Source organism: Notechis scutatus, chromosome 2 (assembly GCF_049901735.1).
Source record: "Notechis scutatus isolate UNSWTSFEM ecotype Mainland chromosome 2, rNotScu1.2, whole genome shotgun sequence".
In the NCBI taxonomy this organism is placed as follows: Eukaryota; Metazoa; Chordata; class Lepidosauria; order Squamata; family Elapidae; genus Notechis; species Notechis scutatus.
The window spans coordinates 19,417,712-19,437,449 of record NC_142010.1 but is presented as its reverse complement, the minus strand read 5'-3'; the positions used below and the strand labels follow the sequence as shown (position 1 = coordinate 19,437,449).

General features: G+C 40.2%; 2 protein-coding genes across 3 annotated transcripts in view; both read left to right on the top strand.

Moving 5' to 3' along the window:
• The first annotated feature begins 130 nt into the window (after positions 1 to 130).
• MRPS18B (mitochondrial ribosomal protein S18B) lies at positions 131 to 10,883 on the top strand. Its single transcript, XM_087954379.1, has 7 exons — positions 131 to 498; positions 4,235 to 4,385; positions 7,076 to 7,173; positions 8,467 to 8,535; positions 9,248 to 9,314; positions 9,879 to 9,938; positions 10,353 to 10,883. Exons 1-7 carry the CDS (start codon positions 379 to 381, stop codon positions 10,565 to 10,567), a joined length of 780 nt encoding a protein of 259 aa, XP_087810505.1. The 5' UTR covers positions 131 to 378; the 3' UTR covers positions 10,568 to 10,883.
• Positions 10,884 to 13,516: 2,633 nt separating this feature from the next.
• Positions 13,517 to 19,738, top strand: part of ATAT1 (alpha tubulin acetyltransferase 1) — a 33,128-nt gene continuing 26,906 nt past the window's right edge. Inside the window, exons 1-5 of one of the 2 annotated variants that reach the window (XM_087954400.1) lie at positions 13,517 to 13,875; positions 15,393 to 15,453; positions 16,527 to 16,618; positions 17,674 to 17,734; positions 19,564 to 19,677. In XM_087954400.1, the coding sequence (XP_087810526.1) occupies positions 13,766 to 13,875; positions 15,393 to 15,453; positions 16,527 to 16,618; positions 17,674 to 17,734; positions 19,564 to 19,677 (438 nt within the window). In that variant the 5' untranslated portion in view covers positions 13,517 to 13,765. The remainder of the gene's footprint in view (positions 13,876 to 15,392; positions 15,454 to 16,526; positions 16,619 to 17,673; positions 17,735 to 19,563; positions 19,678 to 19,738) is intronic. The other variant, XM_087954399.1, reaches the window with a different exon arrangement.

Below are 19,738 nucleotides of genomic sequence, written 5' to 3'. Positions count from 1 at the left end.
CCAGACAGCGAGATAGTCTCCGGAACTGGGCATGCGCGTGGTTTGAACGCCTGAACGCGGAGCCTCCTCCCGAGAGTTAAACAATTGTGCTCATGCGCAGTAAGGACCCAACGCCGCTGGCTTTGTTGGCTTCCGGTGGGAGGTTTATTGTAGGAGAGGGAAGGGCAATTGGGGCGAATCGACCGTGACAAAAACCGAAGCAAAAAAATAGAAATCTTTTTAAAATTTGTGGCGAGGTTTGTTTGCAATACATGTGTGATCGCTTCTCCTGGAATTAACTGGAGATAATAGCTAACTAAAATGACCTGTCCTTGAAATCGGGAGGAAATGCCCGAGGCTTGCTCAAGGTGATCTTGGGGGGGGGGAGCGCAGAGGCGCATGCGCAAAGGTATTTGTGCACCGCGCAAGATGGCGGCCCCCAGTCAAGCCATGTTGCTGTGTGGGAACATGGCCTCTTTAGCCGCCCGTGTGGCTTTTAATAGGTCTTGTGGGCTACGGGTAAGAGGACGCTTGTGTTTTTCAATAGATTATTATGTGGTAGATTAACTTTTTTAAAAAGCAGCCTAGTTGTTTTTTCCAAAAAATCCACGGTGACTTTTTATTTTGCATTATCGTTAGTTTAACCAGAGGATTTAGCCATCCTTATCTCCTAATATAAATTATATGAAAGGTTCTCTAAACATTACTCGTGAGATAGTAAATATAGACCTGTATATCTCGCATAACGGTTTAGTTATAGGATTCCCCAAGGTGATTAATATGGACCATCAAGGGTCGACGTTGTTATTCGTAGTTATTAAGCACGTTAATAAGCTATTCAAGTAGCAATTTGGCTCCTATTAAAGTAGCATTCAATTATTTTCAGATCATAAATATTTAGAGGGCCGATGAATAGTCTGAAACTTCAGGAAGGGATCAGTGAGCTGAAGAGTTTGGAGGATCCCCGTTTATTTATTTTTATTTTATTTGGTTTGTCAATTGCTTACAAGATAATAGGTATAAGTAAAAACATAGTTATGAATACATGGATACATATAAGAAAAATAAAAGAAACAATAGGACAGGGGCGGTAGGCACGTTGGTGCGCTTATGCATGCCCCCTACAAACCTCTTAGGAAAGGGGTGAGTTTAGACTATGTGCATTCATATTTCTAAAGCCTCTTGATTTTCTTTCTTCCCTTTTCCCATAATTGGTCATTCCCCTTTCTTTAAAAGAGCTGTAATGTTCACTGCTTGTTTTCTGTTCAATAAGAATAAATGTTCTAGTTGGCTATGTGTGCTGTTTGCTTTGTTCCCAGAGTCTACATTTTTAAATTGTCTAGATTCTTAAATATGCACATGTTCCATAGTATAATAGAGAAATCTTGGCTCCATAATTACAGCATAAATTTCCTCCATTGTCCTTTTGAATGGCAAGTTGGCAAGCTGGGGTCCTCAGAGGATTGTTTCAAACTGGCCTTTGGGTCTGGGATTCTTGTCTTATTGTAATATTGCTGTTGATAATTCTCACTTGTATCACTATCTTCTAGGGCAGGGATTCCCATCCTTTTCTATACCCCACACCCCTAGAATGTTTCTGATATATTCTTGCACCCCTTACAAAAATAAATATTTATGCACATAAACTATAATTTTGAAATTTCTAAACCCAAGTTTTCGCACCACCTGGAAGTTTTCTCACATTCCCCAGCTGGGATCCCCTGTTCTAGGGAAATTCTCAGCTGGCACATCCTCCTCCTCCTCTTCTCTAACCTTAGTGTTTGAGAAAGATAAAGCTCCCACCATCCTCTTGCCATTACTAGCAAATAAAAAATACACTTTATAGTGCCTGGACATGGAGCGTGAGAATAACCTTTGGAGTCAGCCTAGATCACAAATGGTCTGAGTCAAAAGGAGGAATGTGGGTGGAGCAAGAGTCTCAAGGGATCCTCCCTAGTTCTCTGGTCTGGAAAGTAAAGGCAAGAGAGAGAAGACTTTTCAGATTTCTAAGATTTTATCACAGTAACTTTACAATAAGGGTAGGAAATGTTGTTTCCTCTAGGCTACCTTGCAAGGCTGAAAGGCTGGATAGAGTTGAGATGTGTGACTAATAGGATGAAGACTTCTTCAGAGAAAAAAAAGTTTTTTTTAAAAAGAGCAAATCCTTTTCAGCTTAAAATAATCCCATGCAAAACATTCAGTAGCAAAGCAATAACAATATAAAATTGTTTCAATTTCCTATAGAAAAAATGTAAAGGATTGGTCTGTTTCCAATTCAAATGCAACATACCGTATTTCTCCAACAATACGACCTCCCCAATAGGAAGACCCAGCATGTTTTCTAGGCATAAATGAAATTAAGCCCCTCCCCCAAATTTAGGCATATTTTAAAACATGCAAAATGGGGGAAGGACGGGGACTTGCGTAGGAGCGCCCGTGGGCAGCATTCCTCGCCACCAGCTGCTCCTTAATGGGCGATCATGGCAGAGCGCAGAGAGCTACTCCTGCCAGGCACCTTTGTGGCAGACCCAAGACCTTCAGCGCCCGCCGCTGTTCATTTACCTTCTGCCCATGCCGCCGCCGCGTTTGGAGCTGCCGCTCGTGTTTGGAGCACTGCCACTGTTTGAGCACCGCCGCCATTTGGAGCACCGCCGCCACTCCAAACACGGCGGCAGCTCCAAACGCGGAAGTGGCAGCTCCAAACATGACGGCGGTGCTCCAAATGGTGGCGGCACTCCAAATGGCAGCGGCACTCCAAACACGGAAGTGGCAGCCCCAAATGGCAGCGGCAGAATGGGCAGAAGGGAAAGCAACAGTGGCGAGTGCCAAAGGTCTTGGGTGTGCAGCAAAGGTGTTTGGTGGGAGTAGGGAGCTCTTTGCGCTTTGCCATGATCACCCGTTAGGAGCGGCTGGTGGCGAGGCTGCCCGCGGGGCACTCTAGATGAGGATGCAAGGGGGGAATTAAGTCACCCCCAAAAAGACGGCCTAGCCGTTTTTTCGGGGCTCAAAAAAATATAAGCCCGGCCTTATTTTATGAGAAACACGGTAGTTACTGAGCTAGTACAGAGAATAAAACCAGAAACAAAAGATAAGACATAAGCACATACTGTATCTATCTTTTAGAGACAGTTTCCTGAAACAATGAAGGAGGACAGCCTATAATAAGCAAAAATAAAAATCAGGAAGAATCTAGTAGTACCATTCCTGACCACACATTTTATTTAAAGGCTTCCCTTCTAGATTCCTGGGGATTCCGGCTATTTGATTCTGAGACTGTTGAAGAAACTGAATACACTTATTTCTTAGCCTCCATTCCCAACTGCTATACTCATTTCAAAAGGACATTTTTCTGTCTAGCAGGAAAGGATTGGTTTGGAGATAATTTCCTTTTATATGTGATCTCAAGCTATGTCTTAGTTCTTTTGAATGTTGACAAAAACTGATCATATTATGTACAGTACATCTGGTGATTCCTAATAGAGAGTACAGTATTTGTAGCTCAGGGTTCAACTGTGGAGACTTTGATACTCTCTGAGCTTGGTTATTTTCTTGCAAATGTTTCATTACCCAACTAGGTAACTGTAAGGGAGTGGATTTCGCTCTCTCTTTAATTACCAGTGGCTTGCCCTGTCAAGGAATCCCCAAGAACACTCCCATCAACACTGACAGGGCAAGCCATCAGTATATAAAAAGCAAACAAATCCCACTACCTTCCAACATTGACGTAACCTAGTTGGGTAATGAAACATATGCAAGAAAACAACCAGGCTCAGAGCATCAAGGACCTCATGATTCCTAATAGAGATGTCACTAGTCCCATACTGTTTCCTGGTGGCCAGTGTGGCTGGCTTTCAGTGAATTTGGGGGTGGCTTGTGTGCTCTCTTGCAAATTAATTACTAAGCCATACTGACTTGTACAATTCCATACTTCCTGGATAATAAAGCAATTACAGTGTAGAATCAATCACTTAAAGGTGAATAAGAAAAAAATATTGGTATTGATTAAGGCAACAGAAACCGTAAGCAAGAAGAGACAACTTGGCATCTTGAGTTTTAGTTTTCATAATCCCATTACTGCAAATAGCTAGAAGGTAACCATTGCCTACCCATTGGAGATACTGCTCTTAATTTCTGAATATCTGATTGAAAATGCTTTTTTTAAAAAAAAAAAACTCCTGCTTTTTTACCTATTATGTCACTGCTAGCCAGCTGGTACCTATATTTAGTACTTGCCTTCCCTTGCTTTGTTTCCTAGCATATACCCACAACTTCCCTCCTGCTGCCCGAGCAATTGGCCTTTCGTACATATTGCACAGAGGTCAACCAAGAAGAACCCACAAAGCCAGATGGTCGTGAGGTAGATTCACGTTACAAAGAAATGCCATGGAAATACTTGGAGAGTGAAGGTATGCATGAATAGAGGTAGAAAGGAAAAGTTTCCGTGGGTCTAGAATCTGCTGAAAAATGCAGTTTATCCAATAGGTGTTTTTTTGTGTGTAAATTTAACTAGTTTGGTTACATAACAAATCATGACTGAATAACTGCAGCTTACCATAGTGTGTGAAATAAGTGTGTCTGTGTTTACAAAATGCTAAATGCCTACAGCAACAAAGATGGACAACAAGATTTCTTAATATGTTATAAGTACTCACACAATATGATAGTAAAATAACAGATAGTCCTTGTTGTGCCCTGTCTGGGTACATGACCAGATTTTGGACACTCACCAGTTGGCATTTATAGCCTTTTGCAAGGTCACGTGGCCATGATTTATGACATATTTGCTGAAAACTGTTGTTTTTCACTTAACAGCCATGGCATTTGTTTAAAGATTACAGATTCCTCTAACAGCCATAGCGATTCACTTAATGATCACTGCAAAAAAGATAAAATTTAGTCAGTCACGTGATGACCAGCTTTATGACCATCACAAATTAAAACTAATGGGCAGGCTTCTTGACAGTCATAAGTCGAAGACTTACCTTCATGAAAAATAACAATGAGCAAACAGAAACCATTATAGTTACATATGTTCATTTCTACTTAGCAACAGTATAATTAAAGATCACTGCAAAATTGTACCTTTTCCCTCACCAGAGTTAGTTTCTACAGAACTCTTCAATCTGGAATAGCAACATTATAAATAAGCGGGTTCACATCTAAACCGAAACTCCTCACTTAACCTGAGGTAGGAACCCAAGTACTCATTCTCCTCCTCCGAGAAAAAGAATAATTCATGCTACCTTAATTTTCTTGAGGCAAAAGCAGGAATCAGGATATATAATATCTTATGGGAGTACAAAGCTCATTCACATACAAAGCTCATTAAAGAATGTTTCTTAGTTTTTAGGATGAGATAATGTGTTAAAGTAGATTGTGCACACAATAGAAAACATGTTTCATTTTGAATCTGGAATGAGCCATTGTAATCTTGAACCATTTTGGATGAGGTTCAGTGTGGGAGAAACAAAAATTACCTTTGGTTAATTCTAGGTTTTACACAAAACAAAATTCAGAAGGATCCTGAATGATTTTATAGGACACATTAGAATACAAATCACTGGCCAATTATCCCATGCATGGAATAATTTATACGTACTATAGAATTTTTTGCACAGTGTCTACATTATAGGTATTTTATGACCTTTCTTGCCATAGCTGTTAAGTGAATCATTGCAATTGGCAAGTTAGTAATCTGATTGTTAAGGGAATCTGGCTTCCCCATTGACTTTGCTTGTTAGAAGGTCACAAATGGTGATCACATGACCCTGGGACACAGCAACCATCTTAAATGCCTGCCAGGTGCCAAGTGTACGGATTTTGATCAAGTGACCAGCAGCGGTTGTAAGTGTGAAAAACAGCCATAAATCAATCCCTGCTGTTTTAACTTTGAACAGTCACTATAGAAAGAGTTACAAGTCATGGGCTACCTGTGATGTGTTTTGTTTGGCTTAGGAAGCCCAGCAATTGTGAGTAAACAGGTAAATGTAGGGTTGTGTCATGTAATAAATCCTCAGGAGGCTTCATTGCTCATGTTTACATGTTTATAAGCTGAAAGCTGCTGTTGAATGCTGTATTCAAAAAAGATGGAGAGATAGACATATAGATGGTCCTGTATGAAGAGCCTTTGCTTTATGGGACAAAAGTTCTACTTTTGTCAATTTTACTCGTTGCAAGTTTGCTTTTCCTTTCTGGAACAATACTTAAAAGAATTTTGAGGTGGTTCCCAAATCTGTTCTGTTTCAGCATATTTTCCTGTGTCCTAGTTTGCCTTCCCAGTTTCCTAGATTGTTTTCATCTTTTCTGGACTGGGCCTATTCATTTCTCCTTGGCTTCCTTCCAGGTGAGACTGGGAAAAGGGAAGACCTATGCCTAGTTCAAAATATAGCAAGGGATACTGCTAATCAGAAGACAGCTGAGCTCTGGGTGGGCAAGTGGTCTTGTTTAGTGTAAAATAATTCCTTCTGTTGCTATAGTGTGCAAGTCACACAGCCAAATTGCCTACTCTCGTATAATTTCCTATTCCCTAATATCAAGGAAACTAGATATATAGGATTACCTATAAAATGGATTCATTTGGCAAACTTGAGCCGTGGTCTTTTCAATAGTGGCCACTCCTTTGTCAATTTTTCAATGCATATAGATAAAGATCACATCAGGTCTGGCTATATATGGGCAAAACTCCATTTCTTTATTGTTATTATTTCCATTAAGAGACGTGAATTTAATGAGCTTGAGTAACTATATATTTCATATCAACCGTCTGGGATAATACCAAAATTAATTGTTAAACAATTTGAGTGTTGATTAGTTAGTCTTGAGAAAGGAGAAGCATGAGAAAGAAAGTTAAAATAACTCACCTTGATTCTGTTTGGTATAAGAGGGGACAAAGGGACACACCGGTGGGCTTTCAAGATTTCTGTTATCATACCCTACAACTATAAAATAGCGTTGCGGGAATCCTTGAGCCATTTTCTGACCTGACTTCAAAGGGTTGACAGTGTATATGACATGGTAACTTATTGCTATATGTATATTGAGCACATTTGTAAAATGTTAGGTACAGGCCATAATTTTATTTTCCTTTCCCTTTTAGAATACATAACTAAATATGGCAACAATCCCGTCTGGTTTGGATACAGGCGTAATTTCAAGGGTCAGGTTCCACCACAGAGAACTCGGAAGATGTGCATTGTGAGTACAGGCTATAGGTGACTGAACCCAGAGAACTGAACATAGTATTTGCTAATGCTTATAGCAATATTGCCTTTCTTTCTTTCTTTTCTTTCTTTCTTTCTTTCTTTCTTTCTTTCTTTCTTTCTTTCTTTCTTTCTTTCTTTCTTTTCTTTCTTTCTTTCTTTCTTTCCTTTCTTTCTTTCTTTCTTTCTTTCTTTCTTTCTTTCTTTCTTTTCTTTCTTCTTTCTTTCTTTCTTTCTTTCTTTCTTTCTTTCTTTCTTTCTTTCTTTCTTTCTTTCTTTCTTTCTTTCTTTCTTTCTTTCTTTCTTTCTTTCTTTCTTTCTTTCTTTCTTTCTTCCTTCCTTCCTTCCTCCCTCCCTCCCTCCCTCCCTCCCTCCCTCTCTCTCTCTCCTTCCCTTCCTTTCCCTTCCCTTCCCTTTCTATAAAAACTCAAGTTGGTGAACATACTCCTTCCTAATTTCTCCACAGCAACAACACTTTGAGGGTGGGTTGGGCTGACAGCTGGCTTTCATGCCTAAGGCAGGACTAGAACTCATGGTGTCTTGGTTCTAGCCTGGTGTCTTCACCAAACTGACTCTTTTAATTTGTTAAGTAGTGTAAAAAAAACAATAAAAATTGTATGGGCAGTTGGATAAGAATGCAATATCTGTAATTTGTACTTGAAGGGATATTTCAGGCATAAGGGATCAATTGTGTGTATTTTTATTAAATGTATGCAGTATTACATGGTTTGCTCTGGGAATGTACCACGTGTTTCTCTTTGAATTGGCTAATCTGAGTATTTGGGAAGGGAGGGGCAGATTCTTATTCTAAAAATTGTAGGAGCTCCTAAGACCATTGAGTTCAAATTCCCTTTCAGTGTGAGAATCCTGATTAATTTGTCCTGTCTGGTTTCTGCTTAAACCAGTCAGGATGAACAATTATTGTAAACCAGCTACTTGTTTCAGTAAAACTTGTCCCAGAATGCAGAATTGTGGACTTGTTTATAATAAGACAAACAAGTCCATAATTCTGCATTCTGGGACAAGTGGAATATTAGATTATACGATATTATAGTACAGTATCTTAAAATTTTACCTTGGTCTCTTCTATGCTAAACATTTACAGCTCCTTCAATTTCTGCTCGTGAGACAATTCCCAGTTTCTTACTGACCCTTTAACTTGTTCCAGATGTCTAAATGTTTATTAAAGTTTCTAACATCAGGCACATTAAATGATCTATGACAAAAGGGGACATTTACAGCATTTTCTTCTAATTATTTACACAATAAATTGTTTTGTTCTGTACAGAGAAGAGGTCATGTCTGTGGGAATCCCTGTCCCATCTGTAGAGATCAACATCTTTTTTTGGATTATAGGGTAAGAGTTGTGGAATTTTTTTCTTATATTTTTGTTTAAATATACCTAACTTACCTGAAAGTCCCTGGAGTAGAGATGCAAACATGTTCCATAGATTAAACATAGAAAAAAGATGCTACAAACAATATAAACAATATAAAATATAAGCAGTTCTAGAGCAGCTGGACATAAGAACTATAAGGGTAGCATTAAAATGTTAATGGAAAACAATTGTCATAGCACCCACAAGCTAACTGGATGAACTTTTAACAGGAAGTTTGAAAGACTGATACCATTGCAGAAACAATTCTGGTCTATCTTGTTATCAGTGGTATTCAAGCAGCAACAAAACAGTTACGAGTTTAATAAATACAGTTGCAGTGGTCGTATAAGCCATATTCTTTTCCAAGGCAATAATTGTCTTGAATCAAACAGTGCATTTGTGATTTAGTCCTATGTATATAGTGGCATTTTTAAACTATTTAACTTACTAAATGTTTTAGATAAGTTTTAGACTAGGTGTTGTTGTTGTTGTTGTTATTATTATTATTATTATTATTATTATTACTCTGTAGTGTGATTGTGAAGTGGTGTTTGGGGCTCTGTGCTGGAGTAGCTTTCAAATTTCATTGTATTTGTGGAATGCAATGACAATAAAGGTATTCTGTTCTATTCTATTCTATTTCCTTTTCTAACTAATGAGTAAAATTGGGCATGTCCTTTCATCTTATAGAATGTGAAGCTTCTTGAACAGTTTATCTGCCCCCACTCGAATATCATCCTTGATCCAACCCATACAGGTAAAGCAGCTATTGCATCTCATGTCTGCTCCATTTAATTCCCTGTCCCAGGTATTCTCTTTCTCTCCCTCTCATTTGTTTTATGTAACTATTCTTGTTATGTCTGCTCTCCCCCTACTCCATACACAATGTTATTGCTGGCATGACATTTGCATTCATTTGCAGCAACCACTATATTTTCCAAAACCTTATTTTAGAAACTGTCCCAGTTGGTTTGCTACTCTCCAAGCAAGATACCAGGGCTTTGGAGCGACAGCATTTTAGTACATCTGAGGACCTCAGATGGGAATAGATAGCACACACAATCAAGTCCCTGAATGCAAATCAGTCTAGAATTCACACAGTACTTATATAACCTTTGGGACCCATAGTTGTCCTGTTAATTTGAGTATGTATGAACAAACTAGGTTAGACTGAGTGGCCAAGGATTTATCAGCAGTACAGGAAGTTGCTCAGTTGTTGCTAAATGAGGACTAACTATTTCAGATACTGGTGTTTGGTTTTTTTGCCTATCACAATGATCTCTTATCAGGTCTTGGAAACTCATCTTCTCTTGATTCACAGGTGTGTGTAGAAATAAGTATAAGGAGCTAGTCAAAGCCATTGATCAAGCTCAAGACAAGGGTGAGTAGCATAAATTGAGTCTGTAAAATAAGGCAGAGTTCAATGGAAGGTGGCAAGTGTATGATATGATATGCTTTGGAGTTTTCAGGGCATCAAGGGTGAGAATGGGAATGGCTCACAAAAGGCTTGCATACCCATTTTTACTATTTCTTGACTTTCCCCATACCATTTGCCATTTTGCTACCAAATTTCAGCACCCCGGTGTTTGAGATCTTTGGAGGTTGTAGACAGGATGCTGCCTGCCTTCCCTCACCCATACAAGCCATAAATTATCCACCCTGTGCCATGGTTTGTAAGATCACTCAAGTCATAGGATATGCTAAGCCAGGCCCTCCCCCAACCTTCCATTAGATAGGTGTGAAACAGATCAATCATGGTCTTTCTGATATGTTCTCTTTGTGCCTCCTTTGTCAGGACTTCTATCAGTTAGCACTCCTTTGATCTCCTTCCAAGATGTGGATTGGAGCAACCAGCATCCAGCTGTTTCCAAGACTCCTCCATCCCCAGCTCTGTGTAGCAAGACATCATGGTATCCTTGGTATGACTGGCAGCAACCCCCAGAGAAAAAAATTGAACTATTCAGGAAGATTTACAAGAATTACCTGAAAGAAGAGAGCAACCTTTCATAAACCAAGCCCCCCAAAAAGCAATTTATAATATTCCCAGTGAAGCCTGTAACTGATTCTTAAAAATCCTCTGAAGTTGTTCAGCTGTTAGAGGACTGCTGTCTATTATTTCCTCCAGAAGGACTTCTAGTGTTAGTAAATTGAATGGGATTACTGACAATTCTGGTGATTGAACTTTGCTAGAAACACGTGACTGAATTGGGGCAGTGATGAAGTATAGGGTAAAACAAACAAAAAAATACAATGAAAAACTGTTTGATGTGTGTATCTACAGTGTGATGGGGTTTTCGTTTTACAATAAATCATGGTTTTGTTAAAATAGGCTGCTGTTGGCTGGATTCATACAAAATGTAAACAGATTTGCTCACCACACCACACTATGACTTAGTACAGGGGTCTTCAAGTTAGAGACAATACAGAACCTTCAAGGTAACTTTCTGTGGCAGTTGTTTTGAATCCAGTGCAATTTTAGCAATTTGTAAAAATGCTGGGTTCAATGAAGGTGCTGATGGTGTGCATCTGTTGTAAAAAAGGCCACTATCATGTTAGGAATAATAAAATGGTATTTAAAAAATAGATGCAATTATCCTAATGCCTAAAGGCATTTGTATAACCACAACTAGAATATTGTGCAGAGCTCTGGTCACCACACCTCAAAAAGGATATAGAGGAGCTGCTAGACAAAGTCCAGAGGTATGCAGCTAGGATGATGAAAGGGATGGATTGGCTTTTCGATGAGGAAAGATTTGTGGCCTTTTTTGGTCTAGAAAGAAGTTGGATGAGGAGACACATTTGAAGTTTACAAAATTATGCATAGTGGGAATAAAACAGACAAGCTATTTTGCCCTTCTGACAATAGTGGAATCCACAGTCAACCAATGAGAGATGGAAGAATCAAGACAAACTAAAAATATTTTTTTACCTGAAGCAAAATTCAGCTTTGAAATTCATGGCCACAAGCTGAATTGCTAGCTTGGCTGACTCCAAAAAAAGATTGAATCAAAGCACGTCATGGGGATTCCTGTTGTCTACATTGATGGCAATGTGATTTCCTTGCAGGCCACCTGCTGGAAAACTAGTGGATTCCTTTGAATAGTTGGTTACTCCTTGTGTGAGAAAAACTGCTGAATTACATGGGCCAAGAGTGTTAATTCAAAGATTGAATGAAATCCCTGAATACCCCAAATTCAGGATTCCAAATGGAGAATTTATCACTGATTACATTACAGAGTCATAGGCCCTCAGTTCAATTTAGAAATATATTCAAAAATATGAAGGCTTCTCTAACAATTGGAAAAGTCAATGCAAGGTTCATATTCTGCAAATCATTAAAGTTTTAAATGATCAAATGACATGCTTATGTTCTAATGGGCCTTAATCTCAGTAAAATATATTTGGTCTAGTGATGATCTAAATAGGTATCGGCTAGAAACCAAAACTGAATTCTAGTCCAGTCTTAGCGCAAACTCAACTGAGAGACTTTGTATCAGTTTCTCAGCCCTAGGAAAAGCCCGATGAAAATGTTGCCCAGAAAATGGAATTGCCAGGAATCAACACTGAATCAAAGACACAAAATTAAGAATCCATTAATAATTTTGGTGATTTCCCTTAGGATATTTCAAGTTTGAGAAAAAAACTTTTAATTACACAATATATTAAGGACAAACCTAGGATGATCAGTAGTGCGCATTTGTCTTATATTTATACTGTAGATATAGTAACGGCATTCATATGCTGAGAAACTCTTTAAGCTTTTACTCAGCAGTGAGTAAAACGAGAACGCTGTCAGGAATTCATTCCCTTAAAAAGTCAATAGAACACAGGATGTTTGCATAAGACATGTAGAGTCTCTAATAAGGCAGAGCAATGAACAATGTAATCTTGCATATTTAACCATTAAATTGATGGCACTTTATTTAAACATTAGTCTTTCCCACTGAGAACTGGCTTCCTCAGTGATTATCTGACCTGCAATTTCTCAACACGTGTCTAACTTCGGTCATCCTGCAATTTTAGATAAGTGTGAAAGGTAAGCGCAACAGTCTTTCAGAGACAGATCAGTTGGTGAGGTGATGTAAATGGTTAACAGTAGAAGCAGCTTGTAATGAATCCATATTTGGCTCTCTAATACTTCCCAAATTGAGGAAGGTTGCAGTGTTAGAGCCAGGTTGGTTGTAGGGATTAGGGCATTCAGGCTAGACACCAAGAAATTGTGAGAGCTCTATTCTTAAATGAATTTTAACTTGATGACTTCCCAAAGGTGCTTTCTCAAGAGGAACTGGACTTTCTGGTTTTTCTTTGAAGACATTTAGCTTCTCATCCAAGAAGTTTCCTCAGTCAGCTCTGGATGACCGAGCAACTCCACAGCCTTTGGATCTCTCTCTCTCCTCTCCCCCAACCCACCTCACAGGGTTGTTGTCGTTGTGGGGGGGAAGCAAGGAGTATTAGATACATTCACCCACTTGAGTTATTTATTAAAAAAAATATATATAAGGCGAGTCAGACATAAAAAGAAAACCGGCTTGTTATTTCGCTAAGCGGCAAAATGGAACTTTTCGATGGAACGTTGAGAACCGTTACGGCGTGGCTGCCCGCAGTCTTGGAATGGAGAGAGAGAGAGAGAGAGACAGAAATCGCGGGAACAAAGGAAATTGATTCAATAAAACTTTTCACTTTTTAAAAAAAAGATTAGAAGAACGGGTGGCAACAAAGCCGGCACCGTCAATATTCTTGTATCGCTCAATGTATAGAATTGAGCCTTCTCATCCTCCCCAACCCCCCCACTCCACCCCCTCCTCAATCACTGCTGCGTTCCATCCTCTTTCAGATTCCACGCCTTGGCTTCCTTTCGGAACTCGCCACGGGTTTTTAACAATCCAGCCAACGGCCGTTCCGAAGGTCCCCGGGTTCCACGCACGTCCCGCCCCGCTAACCGCCTCCGAAGCCGCCCCCGCCGCCGCCTCTCTCCCCGCACTGTTCACACACACGCCCGCGCGCGCCTTCCAGGCGAGGCAGGGAGGCGAGGCCTGGTTGCTATAGGCGAGTTTGGCGGGCCGGTTGCTAAAGGCGGATCCGAGCGCGAAACGTCGCTCCGAGACCGGCCGGGGGCTTTTGCGTTGTTAGGCGGAAGTCCGCGGGCGCAACCCACCCGGCCTAAAGAAGAAAGAAAGGAAGGAAGGAAGGGACCCGGATGCCGAAAGTATGGAGTTCCCTTTTGACGTGGACTTGCTCTTCGGCGAGCGGATCGCCACGGTGGATCAGCACCTGCAGCCGTCGGGCAGAAAGGGAGCCGGGCTCACCGCCACTCACAGGTAGAGGGATCTTGGCGGCAATGTAAGCCCTCCGAGAACGCCTGGCATTCCTAGGCATTGTCCCCGGGACATCAAGGGGATGCCCCGTCTCCCGTCTCGCCGGCGCTCGAGTTACGCCTTCCTCCACCCACGGCGATCTCGAGGCGCACAAAGAGCCCGAGCGCTGGGCGACCTTCAGAGGCGGGGGAGGGGTGTCGTTCTGCGGCCACCCCTCATTAAATAGAAGAAGGCCGATGAAGGGCAGCTTGGGGTTCAGGAAGTTCATAGATTGTAACATAAGAAATGATGGAGGCCCTTTTTGCCCCTGATTTTCTACACAGACAGACACCGGCGCACAGCGATCGGTTGTGGAGCAAAAGGTGTCAGTCAAACTGGGTAAACGTAGAGAGAGCTCATCAGTGGGAAAGGTAGAAAAGGGAGTGGGGATGCGTATGTTGGGGACTCGTGCAATATCCCTCTCCCCTTATCCCTCCGGATCTACCCATAGAAAAATGGAGGTGCATGAATGAAAGGATGAGAAAATGAAAGGAAATAAAGGTTTGGGAACTGTCTCCACCACGCTGTGTTTTTATTATTGATTGATCCGAATCACTCGTAGAAAAATAGAGAAGCGTGAATGAAAGAGTGAGAATGAAATGAAATAAAATAAAGGATTTGATACTGTCTCCACACCGTGTTTGTATTCTTGATTGATTCTGCTGCATCATCCAAATGATGGATATGAAGGACCACGTTTGTGTATGCATGTGTTTGTCTTTGAGGCTTTGTTGATTCCTGGCTTCTGCAAGGTTTCTCAGCAGTGGTTTGCCATTGCCATCTTCTTCCTAAGGTTGAGAGAAAGCGACTGGCCCAAGGTCACCCAGCTGGCTTTGTTCCTCAGCTGGGAGTAGAACTCACAGGCTTCTGGGTTCTAGATTGATGTCTTAACAGCTATATCCAGATAGATCTATTTCACACCTTATAGATACTCTATGACTTAAGCCTCCTCCAGTTGATGTGTTGTATTTTTAAAACTAAGCTAGAACCTTTTCCACCCAGCAAAATGCTTCATGAGGTTAACTGTGCCTACAGTTCACTGCTGCTGGTAAAGGAAGAAAGATTCAAAAGTCAAAATCCCCTTTTCCACCAGTTTTATTAAGAAATTAACTTGCTTGGGTTTTTTGGTTATATATCTATATATACCAGTATGAATTCTGTTTTGCTGTGGCATATAAACTCAGCTTTTGTGTCAGATAGGATGATCAATTGAAGCCATCTTGTGTTGAATCCAAGAGTGTGTTTAACCCTTTCTATCTGGAAGGATAAGTGTGTGTGTGTGTGTGTGTGTGTGTGTGTGTGTATACAAACTGTGTGGGTGGATGTACACCCACACACCCACACAGTATATATAGAAATTATCAGTCCTGGGTTGGCTTGTATCTGTTGCATCAAATTATTCATTTTTTAAAATGTAGATAAGTATTTTGTTTTTGTTTAATTTTGCCTTTCTAATTGTTATTCCATGTTTGTTTTACCAGAGCTGATATGCAGCAGCAACTCATGAAGATCATAGATGAGATGGGCAAAGCCTCTGCCAAGGTAGGTTAATAATGGTTATAAAAAATCAGTTATACTTTTGGAGGAAGTAGAGATAGCAGCAAACTATTGGGGTAAATTTTCTAAATAAGCTCACTGATTGAGCTAGAGTACAAGCCCAATCAGACATTAGGTTGAAGGAGGCACCTTGCCAAATGTGATTCTGCTCATTTAGTCCAAACATTTAGAGAAAATTAAAACACAAATCCTTTTGAACTAGGAAGCTGCCACATCTGGATCCAAAAAGAAGAAATAGGCAAGCTTCAGGACTTATTTTTATTTCCCAAAGTTAGCATTTTTATCATGTGCTCAAGCCCAACTTTTTCCAATTTGAAATGATGTTTTTTTTCCCCTATGGTTCCTTAATGATTTGTTTCTTTTTATGTACCTTCCCCAGAGGATTTCTGGATAGTTATCTTCTCTACGAACATGCTTCCTTAATCTTTGGTTAGGGCAATTTCAGCCTAATTTCACATACAGGTAGTCCTTGACTTATGACAACAATTGAGCCCAAAATTTATATTGCTAAGTGAAGCAGTTAAGTGAGTTTTGCTCAATTTTACGATTTTATTATCAGAGTTGTTCAGTGAATCACTGCAGTTGTTAAGTTAATATCAGTTAAATAAATCTGGCTTCCAACTTTGCTTGTCGGAAGATTGTGATTGTGATCACATGACCCTTGCAGAAGATTGTGATCACATGACCCAGCAACCATCATAAAGATGAACTAGTTGCCAAGCATCCAGATTCTGATCATGTGACCATGGGGATGCCGCAATGGTCTTAAGTGTGAAAATGGTCGTAAAATACTTTTTTTCAAGTCCCATTGTAACTTTGAATGGGCATTAAACAAAGACTTTAAGTTGAGGACTGCCTGCATTCCTATTGGTTCAGTGTGCTGTGATTGGTGTATAGGTCCCAGTATATGCAGGCTAAAAGAGATGAGGAATATGGGAAGCGAAGAGTATATTTTTCTCTCTCAGCATTAGTTCAGATGCCCACCACATAACTGCATCTTCTCTTCCACGCTACCTCCTGCCATCATTTTGGTGAAACTCAAATCTCATTGGTTTCAGGCCCAGAATCTGCCAACTCCAATCACCAGTGCCTCAAGGATGCAAACCAACCGCCATGTGCTCTACATCCTGAAAGACAGTGAAGCAAAAATGTGAGTCTCGTAGCAAAAAGAATTTGGATTCTATATACAGACTGCCTGTTTGGGAGTAACATTTGCTTTAGTTCAGAAGGATTGATTCCCAGATAGGGCAAAGCTTTTCAAATTGTGGGTTAGGGGACTCCTAAGCAACTTTGAGTAGTGAAATAGGTTTTTGGAGGGTTGTTTTTTTTTGAGAAAATCTGGTCAGGCTTCATCATCTTCATTTAACAACCTCATAATCCAGTGCGGGGTGGAGTCTGAGCGAGTGTTTTAATGGCTGGACGCCCCTCCTGTCGCCAATGTGGAGTTTTGTTCAGCAGATATATTCTCAGAGAGTGCCCAGAGGGAGAAATATCTGCCTCTACCTAGGATTGAACTCGCAGCCTCCTGATTGTGAGGTGAAAGGTCCACCTCTAGGCCACTGCACCAATCCAAAATATGATCAGGCTTATGAAGACAAAATGGAAATGTTTTCAAAACTCACTCTTGCTTTGGCTTATTCTGCTTGTAGAAGCTCACAGTAGGTAGAATCCTCTGATATGTAACTTAAATTCACATGAATTCATTTATCATTTTAAGGGTGCAAGGTGCTGCAAGAAGCGCTGACACATAGAGTTGCATTTCAGCCAAATAATACTTTTGTGAAGGGAGCCTCTGCTACATATGTAATCCTAGTTTCTTGAATGATTTTTGTCATTACTGAAGTGAAGCATGATATTGCAAAGAGTACTGGTGTAGAGTTGCATTGCAGCTTCCCCAAAAATCTTTGTTCAGGTGCAATGGGACTCTATGCCAGTGCCCACTGCAGTATTGTTCTTCCTTTTTGCTATACCATATGCCAAAAAGTTTTTGACAAACTGGTATTGTCATAACCCTTTATGTTAGGATCAATCTTTGGTCAAGTTTAAATTTATCAGAACTAGATAGCCTGTACTACTCTACTCTCTGAATATTTACCACTTTTAATCCTTCCTTGAAGAAAATCTCATTTTTTTGTAAGACTGGCAGCTGTATAAATTTGATTGATAAATAAAATAAAGCTTCCTATCTTCTTTTACTGATTTCAGGACTGGCAAAGGGATTATAATTGGCTTCCTCAAAGTTGGTTACAAAAAACTCTTTGTATTGGTAAGTACACTTGAAAATCACCCTTGATACATGGAATTTTTGTCACTGGTGGAAAAGGGTGCATGGTTCCCAAACAGGATCAGTGCAAGTTCTGATCAGGAAGTTAGGTGAGAAGATCTCCAAGATCTCTTCCATCCCTATGTTGCAAGAAGCTTTAAATTATACTGGTATATTCCCACAGTGGTGTGTTTGGGTCATATTCTCAAAGTATAAATTCTCTATCCCTGCCACTCATAATAATCTTTTTTAAGCTTGGTGAAAGCTGAAAAGATGTCTTGACAAAGTTAATAGTTGATTTTGATGACTATTTCTTAGCCACATCAACAAGATTGTGATCTTGGAGTTGCCCCCTTTGTCACAAATGAAAAAAAAAGATTGAAAACATCCATTGTAGACTCTGAGTTAATCATCATTGCCATGTTTTTTACAGACCTGCTGAATGCCCTCTTGTAAAGAGAAAGAAAGAAGGTTTAGTAGGGGCTCAAGGACAAAGTTTCATTCATTGAACCATTGCTTCCTGTTATGCTCTAACTCAGGGGTCCCCAACCACCGGTCCGCGGGACCGGTACCGGTCCGCGAAAAAGTCCTACTGGGTCGCTGAGCTTCGTAGAGCCGCCATTTTTTGATGGAAAAGTGCTTCCGGTGAGCTTTTCCGGTAGAAAGCTCACCGGAAGCACATTTTCATCAAAAAGATGGCGGCGCCCAGCTGATGCCGGTACCGGGCCGCGGCGTAAAAAAGGTTGGGGATCACTGCTGAATCCCAACAATAAGAAAATCAAATGATGCATCATGCTGAATACTGTAGTGTTAGTTTGAAATCAGCAAAAAAACCACCTGAAATGCTTAAAAAAAAACATACATGTAGTCATTCTTGTACTGATTCTGATTTAGCACAATTTCAGTTGTGCTCTTTAGTCTAATTTGGTGTGGGGAGGTTGTAAAAAACACGGCTGCAGTTATTGTTTGTGCTCTAACTTGAGGCGCAGAAGATGAAATAATCCTTTTCCTGCTTTCTTGTTTGCAGAATAAATTCCCCCCTTTTAACAATCTTCTATTTGTGTGAAATGAAAAATGTCATGAGTGGCACTTTATACCTCTGTATGTGGCATTATTATCTACGTTTTTAGAAAGGGGAAAATTTAGTAATGCCAAAAAGTATTAAGAATATCCCCAAGAAAACCTTTAAAACAACTTTGCAAGGGCAGAGCCAATGATCCTGGAAAACCCTAAGCAACTGGGGAGTTGAAGCAGAATAAAAGGGCAGCTCACCAGCCTAATTGCTTTTTAATGCTAACCAGCATGTAAATTATTGATTTGAGCAGACAGTCCAAAGACAGATTCAAACTGGAGGTTCTTTTGAGAAGCGCAGGAAAAGTTAGCCTGCAGCAGAATGCCTGGTTCAGAAAGATCCAGGATGAATTTGATTTAAATCAAGTCGCTTTAAATCACGATTTAAATCACTAGTAAAAAGGCTTGATTTAAATCAACTCGATTTAAATCATAATTTTTAAAGAGCAACTGTCATCTCTGTCCCGCAGCGGCTCCTCCTCTGACCTGCTGTTGACTCACCGACAGTCCCGATATCGCAGAATATATAGCCGTATGCTATATAACTAAGCTCCATTTCATGTTGAATAAACTAAATTATTAATGTATTTTAAATAGAAAACTATTTTAGGTAGATTTTTTACTCCAAAAGCATTTTATTAAAATAAATTTGATTAAACTAAAAAAAATAAAATCCGATTTTTTTTCCCCCCACCCTGGAAAGATTTGAGCCATTTTAACATGGAGGCTGTCTGGTTTTTGTTTTTTGTTTTTGTTTTCAGGACCGTCAAGGAGCTCACAATGAAGTGGAACCTCTGTGTGTGCTGGATTTCTACATTCACGAGTCTCTTCAGCGGCACGGCTATGGCAAGGAGCTCTTCCATTACATGCTGCAGGTGCAGCCCTCTTTTTCGGAGCTGCGTAATCCAAGAAATAAATGTCCTGACTTGGATTAGG